This window comes from Panthera tigris, chromosome F3 (genome assembly GCF_018350195.1).
Source record: "Panthera tigris isolate Pti1 chromosome F3, P.tigris_Pti1_mat1.1, whole genome shotgun sequence".
Taxonomy (NCBI): domain Eukaryota; kingdom Metazoa; phylum Chordata; class Mammalia; order Carnivora; family Felidae; genus Panthera; species Panthera tigris.
This window is the reverse complement of record NC_056678.1, coordinates 34,999,818-35,026,493: the sequence shown is the minus strand read 5'-3', so window position 1 is coordinate 35,026,493 and position 26,676 is coordinate 34,999,818. Positions and strand designations below refer to the sequence as shown.

General features: G+C 48.9%; 1 protein-coding gene across 3 annotated transcripts; it reads right to left on the bottom strand.

Annotated features, from left to right (window-relative positions):
- Positions 1-892: 892 nt before the first annotated feature.
- CD34 (CD34 molecule) lies at positions 893-24,697 on the bottom strand. Of its 3 annotated transcripts, none has more exons than XM_042976110.1 (9): positions 24,370-24,696; positions 22,317-22,385; positions 14,316-14,498; positions 13,386-13,639; positions 12,273-12,353; positions 3,892-4,042; positions 3,603-3,655; positions 3,120-3,284; positions 893-2,410 (listed from the first exon to the last, which is right to left on the bottom strand). In XM_042976110.1, exons 1-9 carry the CDS (start codon positions 24,446-24,448, stop codon positions 2,225-2,227), a joined length of 1,221 nt encoding a protein of 406 aa, XP_042832044.1. In that variant the 5' UTR covers positions 24,449-24,696; the 3' UTR covers positions 893-2,224. The 3 variants fall into 3 exon arrangements, with proteins under 3 accessions (XP_042832044.1, XP_042832045.1, XP_042832046.1); XM_042976112.1 differs by lacking the exon at positions 893-2,410 and adding an exon at positions 2,425-2,556 and having other exon boundaries at positions 24,370-24,697; XM_042976111.1 differs by lacking the exon at positions 22,317-22,385.
- Between the last annotated feature and the right edge of the window lie 1,979 nt (positions 24,698-26,676).

Here is a 26,676-nt window from a genome sequence, read left to right as displayed (position 1 = left end):
ACCATCTTCCCTTTCCTCCACCCCTTCCCAGAATCAGCCATCACCTCCTAGGGAAAGCTCTAGATCTCATCCCTTGTTTCCCGCCCCCCCTCCCCACCCCCCCCCCTCCTTCTCCCTGAGTCCTGCAGAGGAACCTCTGGTTCCAGCAGTTGGAGAAAAGCAAGGGGGAAGAGGGGGTGGGGGAGTGCTAAAGGGAAAGGTCTGGCTTTGGCCAGATAAGAAGGGAAGGATCCTTTGTTTGGCCCCAACTGCCTGTGCTACTGTTGATACACTCAGGAGCGTTTCCTGAAGCTCCTGGGCAGTGTTTGGCAGCGGTCCCTCCCCCACTTCCTATGGTGGGGGTGGGGGGCCTGGGAGCTGGGGGTGCCCTTACGGACGTTTTTGGCAGTTAGGCTGGTGTCTTCACACTGAAGATAGAAACCACTCCCTCCCGGAGCTGGCAGCCAGAAGTTGCCCGCCCCAGCCTTCACCGTTCTGCTCCCAGCTCCGGGCAGGGCGTGGTGTGGCAGTAAGGCGTGCATGGGGCTCCTTCACCCGGTTATGCATATTCTGCATACGGTGACCCAAATGTGCCACTTCTCAGAAAAGCCACGAGGCCTCCCGCTCCTATGTCCTTGGCACACTACCCTCTGTCCTCAAGGCCCCTGCTGCATCCCGGTCTGTCTTTCTGTGACTAGACGCATCCAGATTTCCTGTGAGCTTCCCCCAGAGAGGGAGACTTGGCCAAAGGGCAGCACCCTGGGTTTTACCTGTGTCCCCACGATGGGCCCACCTCTTTCCTGGCTAGCCCCTCTCCACCGTATCACTGCACAGTCTGGCCAGGTCTGAGGTCTGACGGGGAGACCGCTGGGGCATTCAGACACAACTGGCTGGGACAGTGACACAGAACAGATGTGTCTCAGTATCACTTTAATTACAGTATTTACACACACCATTTTTTTATTCAGAAATAAAACCCACCCAATCTTCCTCTCTCTGGAAAATTCGATTTCCAACCGTCACTGAAACCAGGATCCCTGCTTACCCCTCTGGAGAAAAAAACCAAAAAATGCAAATGAGAACCTGGGTCACCTACAGAGGAGGTGGCTTGTGGTGAAGGTTCTCTGGAGATGTCAAGGGGCCCTGACTACATGGAGGTGCGGAGCAGTGAGAGGATTGGAGTGAGGGAGACAGAGATCGAAAGGAGTCTGCTGGGAGACTGAGTCCACAGCTCAACCCAGGAGTCAGGGGGAGGAAGGAAGAAGCCATCGAGATCAGAGGATAAGGCCAGGACCTAGCCTCTGAGCAAGGCGCTTCCTCAGAGATGCACAAGTCAAGAGGCTTGGCTCAAAGGTCTGGTCCCATGATCCTGTCCACTCTGACCCACAGGGAGAAACAGAGGCTCAAGACGAGGCTCCATGAGCCCCAGAGAGACAAGGACTGAGCCGTTCGCTCTCTCCCACTTGCCCCCACAGGAAGGAATGCATGGACCCATGTCCCCCTAATCCTGTCTCCCAAACACACACACAAGACGTTGTTCAAAACTTGGAGCCTCGTTCCAGGCTCAGCCAGAAAACGAAGCAGGCTTCTGTATGCAGATGTGGAGGGAGGTGTGGAGCTCAGGGGAAACCGGAAAGCATGAGGGAAGCCGGTGCCTGAATCCACAGTGCCTTGGCCAGGGCATAAGGGGGACGGTTTAGGATAACAAGTCTTTCTGGCTGCATCATTACAAGGGAGCAGGCGCACTGGGTTGCTTTGGTTTCCCTGATGTAGAGAAGACAGATCTGAGGAAGAAACAGGAAAAGGCAAAGCCTCCTGGGAGGAAATTGTAGCCCAGAAAAGGCCCCATGCTTCCCCTGGTAGTTCCTTTAATATGGCAGAGAGGAGGGAGAGGACAGAAGCCCACGTGTGAGTGATGCAAGATCATCACCTCCCACCCCCCAACCCTGGTAGCTTCTCTGCACTTTGGCCTCCCCTCCCCCCACACCTTTACTCAGAGTCGACCCGATTCTGGGCTTAGCGAGCTGAACATGTAAATGGCAGGGGTTATCTTCCCTCCACCAAGGTGGAGAGAACCCTTCGGCCCGGTGCAGTACCGGGCCCCAGGAACAGCCTCCGAGGATGTGTGCAGCAGGAAAGGGTAGAATGCAATCGATGGTGCCTCCAGCTTGGAGGCAGCGTGTGGTCAGATGCAGGGAGGGGCCCCTTCCCCTGACACTGCCCAGCCTTGCCCCACCCAGCCGAGTCACAATTCGGTATCAGCCACCACGTGTTGTCTTGCTGAATGGCCGTTTCTGGATGTGGCCTGGCCGGTCCCGTTCTCCTGAGCCCCTCGGTTCACACTGGCCTTTCCCTGAGCCTCAGGGGAGGCCCCAGGGCCTGAGCTATAGCCCTGGCCTCCACCGTTCTCCGTGTAATAAGGGTCTTCGCCCTAGACAGTGTATAAATAAAGGAGCATTATCTGGTAAGCAGGGGAGTGAGGCAGGGGTGGGGGGAGATGAGGTGGGAGGGAGAGAAGGGGTTGCAGCTGCATGTGCAGACTCCTTTCTTCCTGAAGAGCAGTCAGGGTTCCAGCTCCTAGAGGAGAAAGGACAGAGGAGAGGCACAACACCGTGCCACCGCAGCTCCATAACCAGCTCCCGCCAGACACCAGGCAGTTCCCAGGATGGAATGCCCTCCCCAGAGTGGGTAGCAGGCCAGAAGCCAAGAGTCAAACCCCAGCCTTGTCCTCCCTCATCCAGAACACTCCAACAGTAGATTTTCCTTCCATAAGGGCCCTTCTGGTGAGCTAAGTGGCACCCACGGACATTTAATATACATGTCAATAAGTGTGATTGATTTAGCAGCCTGTTCTGGTATACCCAGCTGAACTATCCTCGGCAAAATCATAAACGGATGACATGAGCCATCTGCTGCCACAGTGAGCAGGTGGGCTGGCCCCAGTTAGTGCCTCCTTTCCAATCTGCTATATATTATTCAGACTTGTCCATGGACATGGTAATGTGCATTCTGCACGTCCATGTGTAAAAGCACGGAAGTACCTTTCCTGGTATGTCTCCTCCCCGCTCCAGGACATTTATGGACCTCCCCAGAAGACCACTATCTTCCTCATTTCCTTTGCCCTGGACCCCCAAACTGACCAGCCTTTCTCCCGTGGGGCTCCAACTGCGGCGCTTCATCAGGAAATAGCCAGTGGTGCCCAAGACAGCCAGTAGGATCCCTGAGGTGACCAGGGCAATCAGGGTCTTGCGGGAATAGACCTGGTGGCTCCCAACATCTTGTTCAGAGAAGGCTTTGATCCCAAGCTTGAAGGGAAGACAGAAAAGACAGCCTGTCACTTGTGGGATGTGAGTTCTAGAAGAGAAGCCCAGCCCACGCTAGACCCAACAGCGGACGAACACAGGAAGTCTTGGACCTCAGGGATTTTTCTAAAAAGGGCTTAAGACTGACATCTTTTAAAACCATAAAATTTTGGTTCAAGCTCAGACAGGTAAGGACTGTTGGAGAAGGACGGAGAAGTAGGAAGGACAAGTCTAGAAAAGATAAGTACTTTCTCTTCCACTCCAGTGACTCCCCTGACCCAATTTTCCCTTTGAGAATTCCCATCATCTTAGAGAACTTACCCTTTTCAGGTCAGGCTGGTGCTTTTTCAGAAGACGGAGCTTACTGGAAAGTTCTAGAATGAGAAACAGGGATTGCTGAATCTAGAAGCGGGAAGAGCTCATCCTCCTGTGCCCTCCTGTGATGTTCTCGATGATGCTCTGATGCCCAGGGTGCTCCATCTCCCAAAGTCAGCCCGGCTCTTCTCCCCAGCACCTGTGCTCTTTGAGCTAAGATACCAGAGTTCTACCCAGGATTGTCTAACCTCAGCCCCACTCCCTCCCTAGCCCCCAAGACAGATGCACCCCTTACCTGTCCTGTTGGCCAAGAGCAGTAGCAGGCAGTGAGGCTTCACTTCAGACTGGGCCAGGAGCAGGGAACACATGCTGGCCACAGTGTCAGCCTGCTCCTTCTCACACAGGACTTGAGTCAGTTCCTCTCCATTATCCTTCTTAAATTCCTCCTGGCAACATAGAGAGAAATGGGGAACAGAAGACGAAATTATTCATATACCCTGAGCTGCATCCAGAGTCTCAGGTAGTAATCCTGATGAAAGCCACACCATGACTCTCTAAACAAGAAGGATCCTTTTTTCCTAAAAAATTTAACCGGGAAAAAAAAAAATCCGGTGAACTACAGATGTGCCAAAACACAATAAGAAAAAAACTCAAAAATTTCCCCATCCCGAAACATCTGTCAGTGTCCTGGGTGGGGCTGTAAGAGGACCGGAGCAGAAATTCAGGAAACACTGTCTTATTTAAGGATTGCCCATGGACACATACACTATTTCAAATTAAATTCAAACAGCAAATATTAATAGTGTATTACTGATGGAAACAAAAATCCTTTGTTTCAAGATTATAAAAGCCCCAAGTGTTGGAGGAAAAGCCAAGGGAAGGGAGTAGAGAACAAGTCTATGGCTATAGACCCAGTGGCATCCTTGGGCCCTTCCGTCTTTACCCCCCAATGGGGCTCACGAGGAGCATGGTTGAAACTGAAATGGTGTTTTTGTCCAGTCTACCATCCCCCTTTCCCCACTAAAAGCATGGAAACCAGTTTTACATGAGGTCCACAGATGGTTCCAGTTGCTGTCTCGTCCCTAGGACTCAGGAACTTGGCCCCAGGAGATAAGCTCTCATGATTCTTTGCCAGTTGAGTCCTGGGACAGAGATGAATTGGAAACACTGGCTGTGCCCTTCCAACACCCTGTTCTCACACCTCCCAGGATGTGTTCCAACAGCTTCCAATCAGAGCGGCCTCCCCTGCACAGGAAAGGAACCGAAACCAAGACTCTCTCCTCTGTCCGGATGGCAGATGGTGAGGAGGAAATGCCTGAACGGCTCCGACAACTTTCCTGTTCGGGGAAAACTGCTGGGGCGTGTGAGGGGCATCCGAACTGAGCCTCCGTGGAGGAGACAGCTTCCTGTTTGTGGGGCAGGACTGCTCCTTGTGGGCCTCCCAGCTTGGAAAGCAGCCTGGGTATTTTCCTACTGCTGTGGCCCACGGCAGGAAAACCCAGGATCCTTTGCTTCTGCACACGGCAAGGTCAGGGTTGGCCTCAGGCCCCAGCTTTCTTCTATCAGCTGGACTTGAAGGGAGCTGGGTGGAACTCAATGGGCTTGGAGGAGGCCAGAAGAGCAGGGCTAGCTAACCTTCAGGTCACAGAGGTAGCCTCAGAAGCCCCTCAAGAACCAATGGCACAGAAAAATGCATTCTCAGGCCACTGCTGCTTCAACTCTCAAGAAAAGGTCTCTAAGGGGGCCTATTGGGTGGCTCAGTCGGTTAAGAGTCCGACTTCTGCTCAGGTCATGATCTCACAGTTTGTGAGTTCGAGCCCACGTTGGGCTCTGTGCTCAGAGCCTGGAGCTTGCTTCGGATTCTGGGTCTCCCTCTCTCTTCGCCCTGCCCCCCACTCACACTCTGTCTCTCTCGTTCTCAAAAATAAATAAGCATTTAAAAAGCAAAGAAAAAAAAGGTCTCCGAGGAAGTACTTGGATAGAGGCTCTGTCTCTGGAAAAATCTGGCTCTTCAAAACAGCATTTGCTGTGGGCATTCTGGATACCACTGGATATGATCAGCAGTGTCTTTCTTCTCTAGGCCCCTTTCTCTTTGGGGAGCCTTACGTTGCTTCCCTGGGAGCACCCTCCCAAACACCATGCTTTCTGAGTGAGGAGGAGGGAAGTCCCCGCCTGGACAACTCTGGCCTCCTGGAGCGTCTCTGGTTGAAATCTATCTCTCCTGAGAGAGGCAGAGGGACAGGGCTCCTGCACAATCTAAACAAACCACACAAAATGGCATGTCTTCAACCTGCAGAGTCCTAAGAAGCTGCACTTCAACCATATTCAGCTCTTCTGACATTTACCAAGCCCTGAATGGAAGACACTGTGTGCAAATCTCTGCACATGTATCGTGGGGGGGGGGGGGGGGGGGTAGATATGAATTCCACATAGCCAAAGCTCTTAGTTTGCATGCATGGCAATGAAAACAAATGATGGTCACTATGTCTCAGGCACTGTTCCAAGTGCTTTATGTATATTGACTCATTTAGACCTTGTACAACCCTTCAAGATGGGTGTTATTATTCCCCCATTTTAGAGATGAAGAAACTGAGGCACAAAGAGACAAGTGACAGAGCTAGTTACATGGTAAGTACCATGAGGAAGGTACAGCTAAAGTTCTATGGACATTCAAAGGAGGGTGAGCATACATCAGGTTGGGGGTTATCAGAAACACCTCAAAGTAAGCCTTGAAGAATGGGGAGAATGTGTGCAGGGGAAGCTGGTCAGGAAAGGCCTTCAGATTGAGGGTGCCACTATGGGGAGCCCAAGTGTGTGAGAGCCTGTGACCTTCACAGCCCTGCCTATATGAAAAGGAAGAACATGGCCCTCTTCCTTGGAAATCCCATCCTTCAAGACTCAACTCAAACCCCAGCTCCCCAGTGAGACTGGCCCTATCTCCCATAGACCCGGCATCAACCTTGCCTCTGCGATTGACTAGAGTCTTTGCAAGACATACAACTAGTCTGAGCGTGAGGTTCCTCAGTTGAAGACTGAGCTGTGACTAAAGCGGTGTTGTATGAAGAGCCCCCAACAAAGTGTGTGGAACCCAATGGGCACTCGACAAAGGGCAGCTGGTATTGTTACCATCAATAATAGTAATATACCATATACTGTAGCCCTTAGAACCCACACTTCGGTGTCTGATCATCTTCTGCCTTACTGTCATTGCCATTTCTCTCTGACTAGACAGTACGACTCCTTAATGGGGAGAATGGGCGTACGTTAGTTACATAATTCTGAACCCAGACGACACTAAACGTAGCACCAAACAAACAGAAGAGCCCAGTGAATTGTTGTTCAGCTCAAAGTTCCAACTGGTCTGGCTTCCACGCAGGGTCCCTCCACCCTTCGCTTAGTTTCTTGGACTAAATTCAAGGGAATAACAGTGGCCAGCCTCCCACTCTGGAATCCAACAGCATCAGTGAATTGTGTTTGAGCTGGAGAGGAGCAGGTGGATCCTGAACAAAGCACAATGCTTCTCCGGACGCTTGAAATAAACATCCTCCCCCCAGAGAGGCTGTGGGCAGATATCATGGGAGAGTGGGCAGGAGGAAGCCACAGCCTTTGCCATTTTGCTCATGAGAATCAGATTTGTTAGCCCCTAACCACATCTGCTCACACATGTTGCTTTGCAAAAATAATAACTACAAGGATAAAACCATCTAACCTTTCTAGAGCAGCATTCTCAAACTTTGCCAAGACTCTTAACATGTTAAGGAAGCATGTTCATTAAGCACTTGGAGTAGGGAGAGAGGGACAGGTATTTTTCCAAATCATCCTTAAGATTTTTTCCGAATGTGGGGCGCCTGGGAGGCTCAGTGAGTTGAGCGTCAGACTCTTGATTTTGGCTCGGGTCAGGATCTCAAGTTTCGTGAGTTTGAGCCCGCTTTGGGCTCTGACCTGACAGCCAAGTCTGCTTGGGATTCTCTCTATTCTTCTCTCCCCGCCCCTCCCCCGCTCACGCGCTCCTCTCTCAAAATAAACTTTTTAAAATGTTTGTTTATTTTTGAGAGAGAGACAGGCAGACAGACAAGAGTGTGAATGGGGGAGGGGTAGGCAGAGAGGGTGACAGAGAATCCGAAGCAGGCTCCGGGCTCCAAACTGTCAGCACAGAGCCTGATGGTGGGGCTCGAACTCACAAAACACGAGATCATGATCTGAGGAGAAGCCGGATGCTCGACCAACTGAGCCACCCAGGCGCCCCTCAGGATAAATTTTAAGAAGTGGAAAAAAAGATTTTTTTCCTGATGATGAGATTTTTAGGATCAATTTTCATTCTCTCTCCCTCCTTCCCTCTCTTTCTCATTTTATCTATGTTGGTGTGACCTTGACGTGGCAGGTAAAACCCTGTTTTCATTTAGAGACTGGAGTGAAAGACTCTGCTACAAGTCACCCCACCGGTGAGCAGCTGACCACGAGCGAGGAGTAAGACTGTCTCCAGATCTCAGGCTCTCACCAGGAGACACATGGTCTTCATCTGTCTTCCATCTGTAAGTTATTTTTTCTGCATGGAAACTGACCTTTAGTGTTTGGGCAGAGGGCAAGGAAGGCGTGGGCTGGGGGATATGATCTGGAGGCTGGAAGCAGCCTGCCTTAGATGAAGTCAATACGACAGAATAAGGGCGATGAGAGCTAGCTGAGGAAATACGACCTCTGCATGTAAACACATGTGGCTCTAAAGAAAGGTAGTTCTAAAAACCAAACTAGTGGGCAAAGGGCTTGAATAGAGATTTCTCCAAAGAGGATATGCAAAGGCCAATAAGCACACGAAAAGATGCTCACCATCACTAATCACTAGGAAATGCCAATCAACAGTACGATGAGCTATCACCTCACGCCCATTAGGATGGTTACTATCAAAAAACCCAGAACATAGCTAATGCTGGTGAGAATGTGGACATGTCAGAACCTGTGCCCTGTGGGTTGCAAAATGGTGCCGCTGCGATGGAAACCAGTATGGCGGGTCTTCGAAAATTTAAAAATAGATTTACCATATAATCCAGCAATTCCACTTCCGGGTATGTGCCCCCCGCCCCCCAAATGAAATCAGAGTGCTAAAGAGGTATTTGTACACCCATGTTCATAACGGCATCAGTCACAACAGCAGAAGATGGAAGCAACCCAGTGTTCATTGGTGGATGAAGGGATAAGCATAATGTGGTATAGACATGATTCAGCCTTAAAAAGGAAGGAAATCCTAACACATGCTACAACACGGATGAACCTTGAGGACATTATGCTCCGTGATATAAGCCAGTCACACAAAGAGAAATACCGTATGATTCCACTCCTATGAGGTACCTGGAGTAGTCCGATCGTAGAGGCAGAATGTAGAAGGGTAGTTGCCAGGGGCGAGGAGGTGGGGGGAATGGGAAGTTGTTTCATGGGTGTAGAGTTTCAGTTCTGGAAGATGAAAAGGCTTCTGGACACTGCACAACAACGCGAACGTTCTTAATACCACTGAACTATATGCAGACTTACAGATGGTTATGATGGTCCATTTCATGTTATGTGTCTTTTACCACCATTAAAAATTTCTCGGTGTATTTCCCTGGATAAATGGGGGGACAGCGTAAGAGAAGAAAGTAACCTCACATTGTGGAAATGATTTGGGAACCCATAACCACAAAAACTAAATTACCCTGACACTGCGGCCGAGAGAATAGAAAGTCAGACTCAGAGTGACGGGTCCTGCAAATGAGGGCTCCAAGACGGAGTAGCAGGTGCTTGAGAAGAGGGTAGGGGTTGCCCTCCCCGCCCCCCCCCCCAGGCTGATAGGGGTGATTTCTGCCTAGAGGTGAAGGAGGGGGAGCAAAAGGAGAGTAGTTGAGAAATGAATGCCTGCAGGATGCAGGTACAGAAGACAGGCGGAATAATCCACACAGTGGGAGCTGAAAGGTTGGATACTCAGTACGTCCCAGTGCAGAGTGAGTGTGTGGATAGCCGAGAACATGCACACGTATTTCCGTTACGGGAGTACACGGGAGGCAGGAGCACGCCGACATTGCACAAGTACTCAAGGACATAACGTTAGGGGAATTCAAATCCTTAATGCTTCTCCTTAGGGTGTGAGTAGGGCTTGAGTTTCCCACGGTTCGACCCAGTCCCTTAAGGCCCTCTGACACCGGGGGCAAATGCAACCTAAGGAAAACTAGGAGGCACCACACCACTCGCTCACGGCCTTGGGAACAGATTGATGATCAAATAAGCACGCAGTAGGACTCAAGGGAAAGGAATCTGAAACACAATCCGGAGCTTTGGCTAGAGATTCTGAACAAGGATTGCTGCCTGGGGGGGGGGGGGGGGAATTACCTTGGGGAGACTTAGGAGGCACTGCTGCTTGGGGACTAGGGAGGAGGAACCCTCAGGAAGAGACGGGGGATCAACGGTGACAGAGGGGCCAGGGAAAAGTAGCACGACCAAGGGGTCACCAGAGAGTTGATTCACCGTGAACGGTGCAGAGGCCTTCTTTAGCATAGTGGAGGGACTGCTGTCTTTGCACGTCCCTGCTCACAGATGCTCCCCAGATCTCAGACGAGAGAGCAGACCTTCTCAGCTGTGGCATGAATGACGAGACAGTAAAGACCACAGAGAGAAAGCAACCACAGTAAGAGGAGTTATTTCTGGAGTAGCGGTCAGTTTCCGGCACTTGTCTTGTATGATGACCCTAGTTAAATGTGAGTCTTGAAGGGCAATGGACAGACACTTAGATTGCCCTGCAATTGGCTCTAAATCAGTGGCACGCAGAAGCAGCATTTTGGCACAGACCAGTGTGATACACAGGAAAATAAGTGCTTCACCAGGATATTACTAAAAAAAATAAAAAATAAATTAAAAAAAAGTCATTTTTAAAGCTATGATTAACGAAGGGTTTGGCGATGTTTTTTTTAATAAGGAGAGTTGAAAATAGCTATCAGAAACACACAGAGTATTACTTGTACTTTGTATGCTCATGTTGAAGTTGACTAGTCTGCAAATTGCATTTAGTTGTTCTATTGTGTGAGCCTCTGTCTGCAATTCCTGTATTACTTGTACATTGTATATTCATGTTTAAGTTCACTATTTTGCATCGTGCACTTATTCTATTGTGCGAACTTATGTCTTTGCAATTCCCATTGTTTTTAGAAGTCCTGGGCTAAAAAGAGAGCTTAGGCATAATTCTAAAAGATCTGTGAGTCAGAATGACCCAACTGATAATCACAGGTACGACATGGGCAGTCAGAATGGACAAAATAAATAACTGAATGCCCTCTACAGACTATAGGCTACCTATGTGTGTGTACATGTCACACGTCACACATATAGTTCCCTTAAATGGATTCCCAACTTATAAGGAAATGTTTTTTCCTACAAGTGAATAGGAAGAGTCCTGTCATTCCATTCTTCGTCGAGGAAACTGTAACTGTCAGGAAATTGGATTTACTGAAACAAAGCAAGGACGTCTGCTATCAACATTCAAAGTTAACGCCGAGCTGTATGGTCTAACCAATGCAATAAGATGTGAAACTTAAACAAGGCATAACTACTAAAAAGGAGGAGAAAAACAATGGATGGTGGCAGATAACACGAGAGCTTGCCTTGAAAACAAAAAAGAATCAAGTAAAGAGCTCTTGAAATTAACAAGTAAGTTAAAGAAAATGGCTAAACCTAAGACAAATTTTCAAAACTTTCAATATATATTGGAAACGTATATTGAAAAGTTGGAAGTTTTCAACTTTATAATATACCAGCAATGATCGATTCGAATATTTAATGGGAAATCTGTATTATAAATAAACTTTAAAAGTCCATAAAGCCTACCGGAAAAACAAACAAACAAACAAACAAACAGCTTTTAGTTTTTAAAAACTAAAAAGATAATATGCTGAATGATACAAGAGAAGACCAGAAAAATAGAGAGAGACTTTAGAGCAGTTCCAATGAAAATGTTAACATTTCTTTTTTTAATGTTGACAAGATGTTTCTAAAGTTTTTCTAAAAGAACAGACAAAAAATAAACTTTTTATGGTGTAGTGAGCCAAGACCTGCATGGCTGGATATTAAGAGTACTATAATATAAAAGTAGAATAATTTTAAAAAACTTAAAATAGGCAAAAAACGACAAACTGAACAAAATACCTCTGTAGAATATGCCCTGGGACAAATACAAATTTAATACAAGCTAAAAAACAGCATTCCAGTCAACAAAGGGGATCATTCAATAAACAATGTGAGGAAAGACGGTTATATGGAAAATGTGGCATTACAGCCCAAAAGAATTCTAAACGGATTAAAGAGTTATATGTAAATAACAAGCAAACCGGCACTTTAGGTCACTAGTGTGTATTTCACTAAGGACTTTCTTAACATGAAAGCAAACTTAAGTCTGACATGTATATATTAAATGTACTACAGAGGAGGGGAAAAAGTTAACTCAATTTAAAAAAAATTGCCTTGCCTTCTTTGCCCACCAGATGGGGCCTCTTACTCCCTAAACCCAAAACTCTGTATTTGAAAGCGCCTGACCAACTAAGTTCTCCCCACCCCCACCGAAGTCTGGTCCAGTCCAAGAGGGCTTAAGGATGTTCGGAAGGGATTGTGGGAGAAGAGGGAGGAGGAAAGGATAGGGGTGAGGTGGAGGGGAGTTTGACTTACACAGCTGGAGGTCTCATTTAGCTCTAGGCAGATACCTTGGGTCAATTTCACTTCTTTGACTAGGGAACATTTGATTTCTCCCTGTAGTAAAACAAAAACAAAGTAAATAAGCCAGTATCTTTGCCCCTCATGTTTACCCCCACCTCTTGTCCAGGTTGATTTCTGTGGGGTACTCTCTTAAGAGGTTTTAGGAAAAAGGAAATTTAAAAATGGCAGGGGACTAGATGTATAAATTGGTGTCAGTCTCTTCCTCCTCCTTACACGCATCCCCATCAGATAATCAAAACTTTTGTTACCAGCCTGGGCTTGCCAACGAGTAGCTATTTGCAATCTTGGTAAACATGAGCTTGGATGGTGCAGAAATGGAAGAGGGGACGAAATTTACCCATTGGGGCTGTTCTCCCTGCGGTGGATTATACACATGCAGTGAGGCCATATGAGCACTAAGGTAATGGGGGTGGCCAGGCTGATCCTGGTGACACTCATTTTCCTCCTGGTCCCCAGGGCTCTCCAGATTCCTATTCTGGTTCCTTTAAAAACAGAAACCAGGCAGGTCCCTTGAGCCTGCCACCAGGCACCACGCACCCTCATATTTTCTACCCTTCCTGCCCCAAACTGTTGACAGCCACAGACGCCAAGGCTGAGCTTACCATCCTTGGTCTGCCCAGTTCTTCACTGCTTCTCTATACCTGACATACCACCAAACTCTCTCATCTACAGGAAATGGTGGTGGTCCTAAACATTGTTTGCAAGTCGTCCCATTAAATAGAGGATGGTTTCCAAATACGCTCAAAGGGAAATGGTGCCCTGGTCAAAGCCCAGACCAAGAGGTACTAGAAAGAACCACAGCCGACTGCATGGACCCCCAAGAATCCCCCTTTACTTTCAACTCCCTAGAAATGAAACACCCACAGCATATGTCAGCGACCTGTGTCCACTCCTCACTTCCCCTTTCTATCTTTGCCAGCAATATTTAAGCTGCATATTTTCCATGTTAATTCTTACATGACCCAAATCTGACTGGCTGGGATGAGGAGAGGTTGAGGGGAGGAGAGGGTTTGCATACATACGAAGCGAGGGGGCAATCTGCCACTTTTGGCCCAATTCACCTACCTTGATGGTACTTGGGGTGGGAGAAAATGATGCATAAGGCTCAGTGGAGGATGTCACACTGATGGTGCTGTTATATGGGGGATCGGAAACATTTCCGGGGAGCATGCTGGGCTTCAAAGTCATGTCTGAAGTTGAAAAGTTGGTTGTGGTGGAAAATGCTGTGACAGTTAAAGAGGTCTGTGGCTGGACAGAAGAGTTCCCCGTTCCAGGCACTGGGGTGATCTCAGAGGTAGAAGTGAAGTTGACTGTAGTCTCTGAAATAGACCAAAACACATGTTTTGCATGCACATGTTTTCATACACACACACACACACACACACACACACACACACACACACACCCCTACACACATCTCAGTTCACTGTCTTGAATTAAAACTTTACAGATAACGATACTGACCTGGACTTCAAACCAGAAAAGGGAATCGGGGGAGTTAAGAGTTACTTCATATCCTAACCCTTACCAAACTCATTTCAAGCCAGCTACTGGAACCATGGCTATCACTGAGAATGTATGAGAGGTGCTTTCAGGATTCTGATGCTGAACTGGAATCTGGCTCACCCTGAAGAAGTCAAAAACCAGTGTGAACCTGTACATACTTTCTTCCACTTAGAAGAGATCAGAGATGTCTAGGGAGTCCTCATCTGATCCTTATTTTGTCACTAAGCTGAACTCAGCATGAAAAGAGGGTACAAGGAGAGTTACTGGTCAGGATCAGCAGCCAAACTGTTGGCCTGAGAAAGCCATCACTACAGGAATTGTCAGGAGTCTACCTCAGGGCACCCTAAACATGATGCACAAACCATGCTTCGCAGGACTTGTGTTTCCATCTGCGGGGGAAGGCAGGGCTAAGGGAGGTCTGCAGGCATCCTAATGCTTTACCCAAGCACCAGCCACATCCCTCTGGGGCCCGAGACAAACACTTTTTACCTGAGATGGCTGTTGTGGTCCCATTGCGGTCTTGAGAGACAGGGTATGGCATGGTAGTTCCAAGAGGACTTAGTGTGGTGGCTCCCTGGCTGGACACATTTGCGGAAACAGTTGAACTTGTATGTGAGGTGGCTGACGCTGTGGTAACAGTGGTCCCGGTTTGTGTATTTGTGAACCCAGAGGCTATCGAGAAACAAGGAGGAAAAGTCAGAACCTAAATCATCCTGGAGACTTAGGACATCATGACATCAAGACTATCCTCCTGGACAGGAGAATTTCTCACTACTAGATTTTCCCTAAGAAGATAAGGAAGGAAAAGCTTGTACGCATCAAGTGTCCAGCATAGTACCATTTGCAGGAGGGAAAAGTCGCAAACAACTAAATGAATCTCAATGGGATAAATGCTATATGCGCTTAACATACCAGAATCATTGCAAATAAAGAAATATAAAAAAACTAAAGCCACATGAGACTACGAGGCAATGTTTAGAACATGTTAAATAAAATAGTAAAATATCAAGTTATATCTGAATAAACATTGCAAAGATCTAAAGTATGGGGGAAGATTTCCTTTTTAACATATCTGTCTCTCTTTCTGTCACCCTGCAGCCATTCCATTCATATACTCTAGGAAGAGCCACTAGATTCATGCCATCTCTGTTCAGTCCCCTTAAAAATCTTCTATCTGTCCAAGACTCCCCCATTCCCACACTCTAGTCTTTCCCTCATGGCCTGCAAACCCATCCTCCTTGCCTTTTGTTGAGAAACTCAGTAAGTGACCCCACGATTTCTTTTAAGAACCTCTGACCAGTGGACGCTCTAGAGAACTTAAGGCCTGGTTTCTCATCAAATGTAGGAAGATAGCTTAGTTTTGCCTTTTCCAATAACTATGTAGTTTAATGTGCATGTGTGCGTGTGTGTGCGTGTGTGTGTGTGTGTGTGTGTGTGTGTGTGTGTGTTTACCAACCTTTAAAGTGAGGGTCTTTCCTGACATGGATTGTTTTGGGAGAATTAATGACAAATAACTTAAATTGATATAGTATAATATTCCTGTATTGAATTATTCTCTGAAGATCTTCATGAGGGTGCTTGTCCTTCTGTGTTTCCTGGGGGTACCTATCAATGCCACCCTTACGTCCAGAAAGGAGAAACTTCCCTGAATGTTAGAGTCTGTGTTCTATTCCTCCTCCTACGCTGCCCTGCTCCCAACCATGAGGCGTCCGTGGGGCCAACAGAGAGGTACCCTCTTGTCTAGATCATACACTGGGGACCAGAACTCCTAGAAATTCTTGCCCAAATGCCTCTTTTCTCACTTGAGGATCTTCATGGGGCCTTTTCTCGCAGTCCATCCTTCTGAGGGTGAACCGCAGTACCAGGGTATGGACCTCCAAGGCACAAGGGTGGCCAAGAGGTGGCAGGGAGAAGGTGTACACATGAAACATGTGGATGGTGTGTCCCTTGCATGCATGCAACATCCCCTACAGTGAGCCAGGGTTGGGGGTAAAAAGAAGAGAAGCGGGACAGGCTGGAGCCAAGGGCCATCTCTTCCTGCTCAGCCACACGGTGGCACTGAATTCTGAGACTGAGAGGGTCCCAAATTCAAACCTGGCCTTCCAGGTGGCCATTAGGTATGTTTTTCAAGGTAAGGGGATAGAGGACATTTCATTTATAAGCCCACAGGCCTGATTGTAACTTCGAAGTATTTAGACATATGGTATGAGGGCCTCTATTCCATTCTTGGCTTGGGCCCCATAAATGCTATAGGATCGACTTGGTACCCAGAGCTCAGCACCCACAGTACCACCGTCAAGGAAAGGCCCCTGAGGATCCCAGGCCACCCTAAAGCTTGTCTTTCAATTTTCCTGATTGAGATCTAGAGCTGTAATTTTGGGAGGTCTCCAGGTAAATGTCAATGTAGAGTGACAACTCTTCTTTCCCTCGGCATCAAGAGGGAAGTTAGGCATTAGTTTCAATGCTTCCCCTAAAAGCAGTGACAAGTCTCACTGTCCCACATCTGCCTCCCTTGCCACCTGCTGCAAGTAGATGGATATAAATGGTGAAGACAACAATCATATCTTGACATTATGTGCATGCGAGCAGGAGGATGAAATGATAGCACCACCTGCATTTTAGAGATAAGAACCTGAATCACGCAAGGTTTTGGCCAAGAGGGGAGGCCGTAGTTCAGGGCAGGGAACACTGGGGCCACTGAGGTTTAGCTGACTCTTGAGTAGAAGTAGCAAGAAGGTCAGAGAGTCGAAACTGCTAAGAACCAGGATGCATCCTCTGCACTTCTGGAGAGAAAAGGATGGGCTCCTACCTGGGTTAGGCAGGAGGTGGGTTTATCAAAATGGAATAGGTGGGAAAGCAGATCCAGTCTTCCCGGGCCCTTAGACAGGACCCGCTCAGCAATCGGCCCCCAAGCTATGAACTCACCACAGGGGGTGGGGGGCGGGAGCAGGCAGATACTGACCTGAAGGATCATCCTCCCCAGGTACCATTCCAAGGCACCACTGGAACTCCCCATTGACATCATTCTTCCTGCCCACCCTTTCCTCTTCTTCCTTCCAACACATCAGTTCCTGGGAATCCTATCTGGCTCAGGCTGACCCAGCCCTTCGCGCTTTCCAAAGAAAGCTGCGCCTGACTGAGGTGATGTCATGCTTTTGAAGCCCCTCCCCAGGGCCTCCTTCACCCAGACAAACAGTTCTGAGCTCTTCCAGATGTGAGCAGAGACCTGCTGCTAGCTCGGAGGGCGGAGGGCCTGTGCCAGAGAAGTGAAGCGACTCTGGACCCAGGCCAGCTACCGACCCGCTGGGGTCGGGCTCCCAGCTGCCGCAGCCACCTCCCACCCACCACCGGGCCAAACGCTGAGGAGCAGGTAGCACGATTCACCTGCTAGGAAAATGAAACCCCAACCTCAGATGCATGGCCCTGAGCCCGCTGTGAGCAAGGCAGCCTCTGAGACCCTGGAGAAACAGGTCAAAGAGGGAGGGCAGAAAGGCAAGGCTATGTGACGGGATATGTGAGGGGGTGTAGAGCGAGGGAACAAGGTGGTGGAAGACCCGGAGACCAATCCAACCTGGGTGCTGCGGTGTAGGGACTAGCAGGCAGGAAGTGTCTCAATTTCACAGTCTCTAGGGCTCCCTTTCTGGAGCTCCCACGAAGAGACTGCGCCTTGGAGGAATAACATTTATAAGAATCGAGACCGACCACGTGTCTGTCTATCCTAGCTTCTCGCCCCCATCCAAGGCATTAAACTATCAAATGCTGACCTTTCTTGATCTGATTCTGTTCTCCAACTCTGTAAGGGAGCAACAGCGGCTTCCCAGTTTGATTCTAGGAGACGATCAACGAAACCTCCACTCCATTCCGTTCTAGACTGGAGCCTTCCAGACAAACAGCCGTTAGCCCCAACCCAACAGGGCGTTTACAGTACAATTTAAAATTGAACAAAAGGCCATCTTATGTTGTTTACCTTCCACCCTACCTTTATTAACTGTGTCCCCCTAAGTACCCTATGTGACTCTAGATATACTATTTGATCCTAACTCATGAGCTTGGGGCAAAGGGAAGAGACAAGATATCAGAAAGTTAGCGGAATAAGGATAAGAAGCCAAAAACGCCAAACAGAGGTCACAGAATTCATGGAGTAAAAGTTTTGCATTTAACTTACAGGTACTTATTCACAGGCAATTATTCTTGTTTTACACCAAGTTCTAACAAGCTTGGTTATCTGATATCCTAGTTAAAGCTAAAAATTGGAGACTCGTAGAAGCAAACATCAAGGAGAAACAACAGTTTAAAAAAGAAGAAACATAAATGAAAAACAGACATGAGTATTAAAACCCACACTGGCCATGGGATGCCTGCCTGGGTGGCTCAGTCGGTTGAGCACCAGACTTTGGCTCAGGTCATGATCTCCCGGTTCGTGGGTTCGAGCCCCTCATCAGGCTCTGTGCTGACAGCTCGGAGCCTGGAGCCTGCTTCAGATTCTGTGTCTCCCTCTCTCTCTGCCCCTTCTCAGCTCACTCTTTCTCTCTCTCTCTCAAAAAAATAAATAAATGTTAAAAAAAAAAAACCCACACACTGGTCTGGAATCATTTACAGTAGGAGGAAATAAATATATACACCTTAGTAAGCATTAACAAAGTCACTGAGCTGCACCATAACTAAATTATTTTCATGATCCATCTGAGTCATGAAAGTTAAAGTCCTATTTCTGAGGGGTACACGGAGGAAGCAAAGGCATAATGTAATACATGCTTAAGAGATTCCTACCTACAATTAGTAAATTGGAGAATCTTTTCATCCTGAAAGAGGGCTTACAAATCCTCAGAGATCCAGAATGCTCTGCTACCTAAGTAGCTAAATGCTTATGCTCTCCTATGCTCAGTCTTGCTTTCCAAAGACCCCTTAGGTTTAGTTGTGGTTTTTTTTGCTTTTTCTTTTTTGTTTTTTGTTTTTGTTTTTTCTTTTTTCTTGTGTGTGTGTGTGGTTTTTTTTTTTGTTTTTTTTTTTTTGTTTTTTGTTTTTTTTTGCTGGTATTGTTTCCTGATCTCCTCCTGGCCAGCTAGCCCCGTTCCACCATTCCTTTCCAATTCTGGTGCCCTGCCTGAGAGGAGTTTCTTCGAGAAAATCTTGGGTGTCTCAGCCCACAGGGATACAGTAGCAGGAAAAAGAAGCCTGCTGGACTCTGCTGGGAACCCACAGCCCATGTTTCTGAGAAGAGAAGGAAACCTCCGAAGAAAGAGCTTGGGCTCTGCAGTCAGACCATGTTCAGAGGCTTCTCTACCATGTTCTAGCTGTGAGGGCTTGGGGGGAAGCTTCTTCAACTCTCTAAACATTCCCTATAAAACGGGAATAAAAATATTCCTTAACTCCTAGTTGTTTTGAGGAATAAAGGAGATAAGAAGCATAAAGCGGTTAGCCTATCTGGTAAACGCTCAAGAAACAGCAGTTATCTTTAGTATAGGGCCCCCTTCCTTCTGCTTCTCAGAGACCCTGAGACACGTCTCTCCACCACGTATCTGGCACAAAATCATAAACTCTGTTTCCTGAGTATAGGTCTTGTCACCTCAGTTACATTATAAATTTCTTTAGTGCCGGAAACATCTCTGATACACATTTGTTTTCTCAGGGTGCTTAGCACAATCCTCTGAGTTCAGAAAAAGCACTTAGATTGAATGGCGACCATGTCAGGCATGTTCACACTCATTCAATGCCGTATTTTAGGAGGGAGTTTGTTAAATTAGGGAGTGTCCGTGAAAGGATAACCAGAATTAGGAGAGCTCTAGAAACCAAGTCATATGGTTGAGGGCCCGGAGTTATTTCATCTAGATCAGGGGTCTGCAAATAGCTGGCAGACCATATCCACCCGCGGGCTGTCTGTTGTACGGCCAGTGAGCTAAGAAGGGCTTTTACATGCTTAAAGTGTTGTATAATTAAACAGAGTAGAATATGCCTAAGAGACTACATATGGCTTCCAGAGTCTAAAATATTTCCTATGTGGCTCTTGACAGAAAAAGTTTGCTAACCTCTGATCCAGAAAAGAAGAATTTGGGGAGGGAGAATAAGTAACTTTCTTCAAGATTCATTTCACGCATGTATTCATTCGTATTGGTCATAAGCACCCATGACGTGCAAAGGACCATGCACAGAAGAAAAGAAGATTCTTTCCTGAGGTTTGGGGTTAAGGTCATTACAATCTCAATAAATCCCTGTCCTCAAGGAGCTTATAATCTAGTGGGGCCAGAAAGATCGTTAAGGATTGTCTTGAAGAAGGATCATATTAATTCCATGGTAGTTTAAAGAAGAGAATTAGATTAGAAGCCACTGAAGATTAGCCAATTCTAATTAAGAATAGAAGTTAATGATCAGATGATTCAAGAAAGCTAATTTCATTGTAACACAAAGTAAGGCTTAAAATGGGGGGGGGGTTACTATTATTTTTTTTTAATGGAATGAACTACTCTGAGAGGTGGTGAGCCACCCATCTTCTCCGGGAACATTCAGGAAGCATCCTTGTTACAGGTCTCCCCGAGTCTGGGCATCTTGGACCAGAACAAAGAACTGGGCTGATGCCTTCCTATGGTTTCGTGGCTCACTGAGACGTGAGCGTAAACCAAGTGTCTGTGGCCTGAGTGAACAGCGGACTCTGACTTCTCTTTAATATTCAAATACCTTGTCTTGGACCCCATCGACTTACCACGGAAGCCTGGTCTCCTGCGCTTTCTCTGGGGGCCCACTTTTCTCCCAGTCACCTCTTCCTTCATTTCCCTAATCGCCACTGACTCCCTTTCTGCAACTCTGTGCCTCCCTGTGCTCAGGCACTGTAGTTCTGCTTCACCGTAGGCCAGCCGAGGACTTGTTCCTTTATTCCCCGCAAAGCACACTAACACCAGGCGGGTGTGTGTTTATCAAAGGTTTGAGAGCACGGAGCCAGATTACAGCCCAGCCCGGAAGAGACAACGGCATAAGCCTGAAATTCCAGACATTACTGTGCTAAGCATGCATGCCACACCGTAAGGAGTTTCTCCTCGCTGGGTCTTTTCCACCCTCAGGCACCACTGCCTCTCTGATGGTCCAGGCACCTCCCTTCCTCTCTCTCTACTCCTTCTGGGCTCTGCATTCCCTCAGCCTGTGTCTCTTGGGCCCATCAAACACAAAGTTCCAATGTATTCTACCATGCCCAGCAATTAACCTCCTGTCTGCCCCTGCACCTCCAAGGCCCGTCCAGGGGTCCAGGTTACTTTCACCCAGAGACTCGTTAAGGCATTTTCTGTAACAACAGAACTCGCTACCTAGAGATGCCATCCCACTAAAAGGTACCAGCTGTGGGTTCTTTGGGGTCTTTCCCCGCCAAACCAGGAAGAAGCAGACGAAGCCAACTAAGCCCAAAGGCCTTTTCTTTTACATCCAAAGGGAAGCGAATGGTCCCCGGGGTGGGCCCCAGAGTGCAGGTGCTAAGAAGTCCACCTTGGCCCGTCCCCCGTTCATTGGCCTCTCACTCTCCCAAGACGCACGCATCTTTCTCCTTAGCAAAGTCAGGGGCCGTGGAGACTAAAAATTGTAGATAATGTGTTTTTATTTCGTAGCCGAGGAGGGAAGAGAATGTTCTCATTAGAGAAGTCAAGACCCAGACAAATAGGAAATTCTGCCCTGGCAACTTGGAGCATTTTCTTTTGGAGGGTGGTGTTTTTATTCTTGTTTCCATACCTTCACCTTCTGAATTCTCCACACTCGGGGGCCATTTAAGTTAGATCAGGCAAAGTCAAGGAGAGAGGGAGGCCGGACCCCCCGAGGGTGGAGCCGAATAGCCATCCAGCCCTGAAAGGGAGCCCAGGCCCTCCTGCCCAGGGTCTAAAGGAAATCAGGCAGTGAGACCATACGGAGTGGAATTTGTTCCTCCTTTTTTATTTGTTTTTGTAAGACTCTGCGCCCGGGTTTATCTGCTGCAGCTTGGCACTCCTTGCCCCGAGCTTTTGGAGACAAAGACTCAAAGTAGGAAGAACAGGAGGACAAGTGAACAAGGAGGCCCAGGAGGTGGAGCTAAAGGGATAAGAAAAAGATGCCCAGAAGTGTTTTATCCGTCAAACGGGAAGGCCGTGGAAGACTTGCATTTGCAAAGGTTGTGCCAGCTGGACTGGCCCGACGAGGGGGACCACTGGGGACCACTGAATTAGTCAGAGGTCCCCAAGGCTGCTCCTCGTCGGTCGCCATATGGCAGAGAGTCAAAGGGTGGAGTCCTCTCTCCTCTGGAAAATATCTGATAAAATTCTTTTCCCTTTTCTTTTTTCCCCTCTTACACGTAGCCCCAGACAGGATATGGGTGTGGGGTCAGCATGCACGACGGAAGAAGAGGAATGTGAAGGGGTGGGCCTTGGGGGGGGGGTGTCCTTACAGAGGGAGGAAGGAGATAGGCCATGGAGGGCTTGGAGGGGACAGATACCCGGAGGCCCACAAATGGGGCTTCCTAATAACCTGAAAGGCTTCTCTTACCTCTTGGTGGCAGGGGAGTGTTACCTGGTGACTCATTCTGACTCTGGTCGCCCCCCAAAGCAGCTTCATCTGCAACGAAAAGAGTCTACTTTTGGTCGGACCGCCGTGCCCATCTTTACGCCAACTTCTCACAGAGCACAGAAAGACCTTCCCAGAACAAAGCCTTCTGTCAGTGTACATGATGAGAAGACCCCCGGTGCCCTAAAGTTTGTAATAATCGCACGCAACTCCTGCAAATGTCCCTCGGTCAGCCTTTCAAGGTACAGTCACTCACTCATCTATCCCCCAATGTAGACCAGGACAGAAAATGACTCCCGGTGTTAAAGAAAGAAACAAACCCTAGAAAGTTCTCAGGCAAGACGAAAGGCTACACATTGGCTCAAGTGGTCTGGCAAGATTGAGAGTCGGGACCCATGTCCCAGCTGTCACCCCCAAAGCTGAGACAGTGAGATTCTCGGCATATCTGCCCCAGATTTTGCAGGAGTTAAGTCGCCCCCCCCACCCCCTGCTACGGGCCAAGGCGAGACTGAGACTGACCAGCTGAGGAAATAAAAAAAGGGTGGGCCTCACTCGGCCCAGGACCAGGTCATCACGAGCTGTGTAAAGGAGAGTGAAGCATCTGATCGGCTGTTGATCGGCTCCACTGTGTTATGAGGGTGCCGTCTAGCACCCAGGGGAGTTCCCCTATCCTAGTGTTTCCACATTGAAGTCACAGCTTTTTCTCAGCCCCAGAGGGCAGGTCTGGGGCTGCCGAACTGGTCAACTCAGAGCCTAACTTAGAGCTTTCCCAAGCCCGGAGTCTCTCTCCAACTGGGTGGGCCCAACGCTGACACCAGAGGACACTGAGAGCAAAGGAGTCCCGCTGGCAGGCCCAGGTCACTCTGTGGGGCCATAGTGGGTGGCCTGTAGGATGAGTACGTGTAGGGAACTGGGGGCCCTAGAGGGCTGGAAGCAGAATCTTGAGCAAAAAGTAGAACAGCTCACAATGTTTAAAACCCTCTAAAGGCAATGAGAGGAGATAGAGAATGCTCTCCCCAAATGAGAGCAATTAAGAATAAATACTTACTGTCTATGATTTCTTTACCAAAGTGAGAGAGCAAGATCCTAAGAAGTAGGAGCAAGTGTGGGTGAGCGGAAGGGTGTCCACGAGCCTGCTGTCATATTCCCTAGTTCTAGAACTTGGAGCGGGAAGAGGAAGAATGCCCCCAAATGTAACAGGTTGGACTTGGTGCCTGGGTCGGGGAGGGGGGGGTGGCGATGGGGAGACGGAGGCAGGGCGCACAACAGACCCCATCCGCTGCCACCTTCTCTCCAGGGGAGTGGGTGTGGGTGTCGGAAGAAGGAGTTGTAATTTAGCTTTCGGATCTTAAATGCAAGCATTCTTTCCCGTACTGTTGTTCATTCCACACCCCCTGGTCACCTCACTCAGCCTGCCTCCGGCGCCTCCTGGGCGTTGGAGCTAGGGCCTTGTCCCAGGTTGGCCTCGCTCCCGTCCTTAAATTCGGGCTCGCCCAGTGCCGGTGGTGGTGGTGGTGGTGGTGGTGGTGGTGGTGGTGGTGGTCGGTGGGCGCCTGCGCTCTCTTCCCAGCACCCGCTCCGGCCTGGGCTTTCTCAATCAACCCCCAGGCGCAAAACTTTTCCTGCTTCTGTCCTCCCCTCTCCTGGCTCTGGCTCCAACTTTGCGCTCCGGACCTTTGGCCACAGCCTCTGGCATCTTCGAAGCGCCGTACTTTAGAGACAATGCGAACGAGTCGCACTGTTCCACTACCGGGAAGCTCAGAGAGCTCCGCCCGGTTTACACCTGGGCTGGCTGACACTCGCGGCGGGGTCGCCCGCCCTGCCTCCCCGTCCACCCCAGCGCTTCCCAGGTGGTGCGCCGGTCCCAGGGGAGCCCCGGTCCCACCAGTGCCGGGAGCCGCCGTGGGCGCGGGGCGTGGGTTGGGGCAGCTGTAGGGGGGGGGGGTCCCTTCCCTGCGCGCCCCCGGGCTCTGCGCGCTCGGCTCCGGGAGAGCGGGGACCCTCCCCGCCGCCCGGGCGCGCGGCCGGTACTCACGCAGCAGACTGAGCAGGCAGAGCGCGGTCCAGCCCCGCGGCATCCCGCGCCCCGCGCGCGCGCCCCTGCCGACAAGCATCCTTCCCGCGCCGCTCCGCAGAGATGCGCACCGCCCGAGACGCGCTCGGCCCGCGGGACGCGCTGCCCCCGCCCTCCGCCAGGGAGCGGGGTGGGCGATCGGGCTTTTTCCCCTCCCCTCCCTCTATATTCCTGGCAAGGCCGGCCCCTCTCCTTGGCCGCCACAACCGTGAGCTTCCCCACTTGGTCCCACAGGCGGAGGACGTTAGCAGGGGCTGGGGTTGCCGCCGTGGAGGCCAAAAAAGGTGGAGGTTTGTGCGGGCCCCAGATACTTGTTCAACTTTATATAGAGGCCCCGTCTTACTCCTTCAAGCTCGACTTCCACTCAACTTTTAACCCCTTTGTGTCAGCCTGGCCGGTGGCGGGGGGCAAGTTTCCTCTGAGTTCTGTGTGCGTGTGTGTGCGTGTGTGTGTGTGTGTGTGTGTGCGCGCGCGCGCCTGTGTGTGTGTTTTCTTTCCTTTTTGTTTTCCTTTATTTTTAACTTTTGAGCCGAGAACCATCTTGCCAAAGGACTCTACTGTGAGGACCCTAGTTTACAAATGTGAGCATTTTGCTAATCAGGTAAAAACGTAGCCCGTGCCCAATCTGATGCATTTAATGACGGTCACACCAGAGACTGTGCAGCATGTTAATGAAGCATAAAGAGTGAGCAGGACACATAAATAACTGTAATTATTCATTTCACCCGTCCAAACCATCCTTGTTGATTTTCTTTTCACTTTTTTCCCCTGCAAGATCTGTCTGTGTTAATTTGGAGGGGTTTTTCCTGTGACCGTTCCTGATTTTCCACGTACTTTGAGCCTGTCACCATCGCCATAAAGACAAAGGACTCTCCTGGCATCTGGGACACCCTCTCTCCCCTCACCTCCTCTCCAGCTCTGGGTCTGAGACTCTATAGACTTTGTCTAGCTCTTTCATCAGGAAAAGGACTTCCCCTGACCCCACCCTCTACTACCTGTCGATCCTGGAGCTCCCTCTTCCTCACTAGTTGTTCTAGATGTTGGTAATCTGAACTGCAGAAACTCTGAGCTGGGCTGTCAGCCTTGTGGCAGACTGGATTGGATGAGGGAGGAAGACGCTGGAGGGGAGAGGGGCTGGAGGCGGAGATGATGGCACCAGGGAGCAGATAAGGGAAGCCACAGTCTGCGAACATGCTCTGAGATCCTGAATGGAATCACAGGATTACTAACACCCAGTCGGGTCTCTCCCATGATATGCGCCCTGTACAGCCCAAGCTGGGAGGAAGGAAGGTCAGACCAGCCCCCTCTGATCTTTCCTGAGTTATTTGTCTGCAGACTCCCTAACATCATGAAAGCAGACTTATCTTTATGGTCCTTCTCTGATTTACTATTATTTGGTTTGTACAGGAGAGAGAAATGGACCCAGGTCTGGAAACAAAGCTCAAAGCTCTCTATTCCGATCTTGTTGGCTAACTTTTCTTTAAATACGAAACAAAGCCTTTCATCACGTAATAAAACCAAAGGCTTAAGATGCAAATTTGGGTATGAATCTCTCTCAAAGTGCAAATGGTGATTTGGATCTGACCACATTGTGAGCTCTCAAAGGCCTGGAGCCAGGGGCAGAAAAAGCTGAAAAATACATGTTTAAACCAGGCCTTTGTCCTTGGGACTCCCAATTAATAGAGAAAAGAGGTTAGCTCCTCTCCCAACCCCTCTCTCAACTCCCCCTCAACATTCTCAGTTCCGGAGACTGGGTCTGCTTCACACCCAGAGGTTGTGAACAAAATGTGGAGTTATAATCCTTGCTAGATAGGAAAACCAATTTGGTCAGTGTGGATCTTCCTTCATTCTTAGTAGTTTCTTTCCGTTACTTCAAATGCCATTTGTCTGCCCTAGCTGGGCCCCAGAAGACAGGAAAGAGTTTGTTTCTAGCACCTGAATTTCTTAACTAGCTCTGGAGCAGAGCTTCTCAAAGCGTTGGTTTACACAGAATGAAGGTTAAGGTGTGGGAATCTGCACTTTACATAGGTACTCTCCGTAATTCTTTTTTTTTTCTTTTCAAATTTGTATTTAAAGACTAGTTAGTTAATATACAGTGCAAAATCGGTTTCAGCAGAATTCAGTGATTCATCACTTACATAAAACAGCCAGTGCTCATCATAACAAATGCCCTCCTTAACGCCCATCGCCACCTAGCCCATCACCCCCACCCCACCCTCCCTCCATCAACCCTCAGTTTCTCTATCCTTAAGGGTCTCTTATGATTTG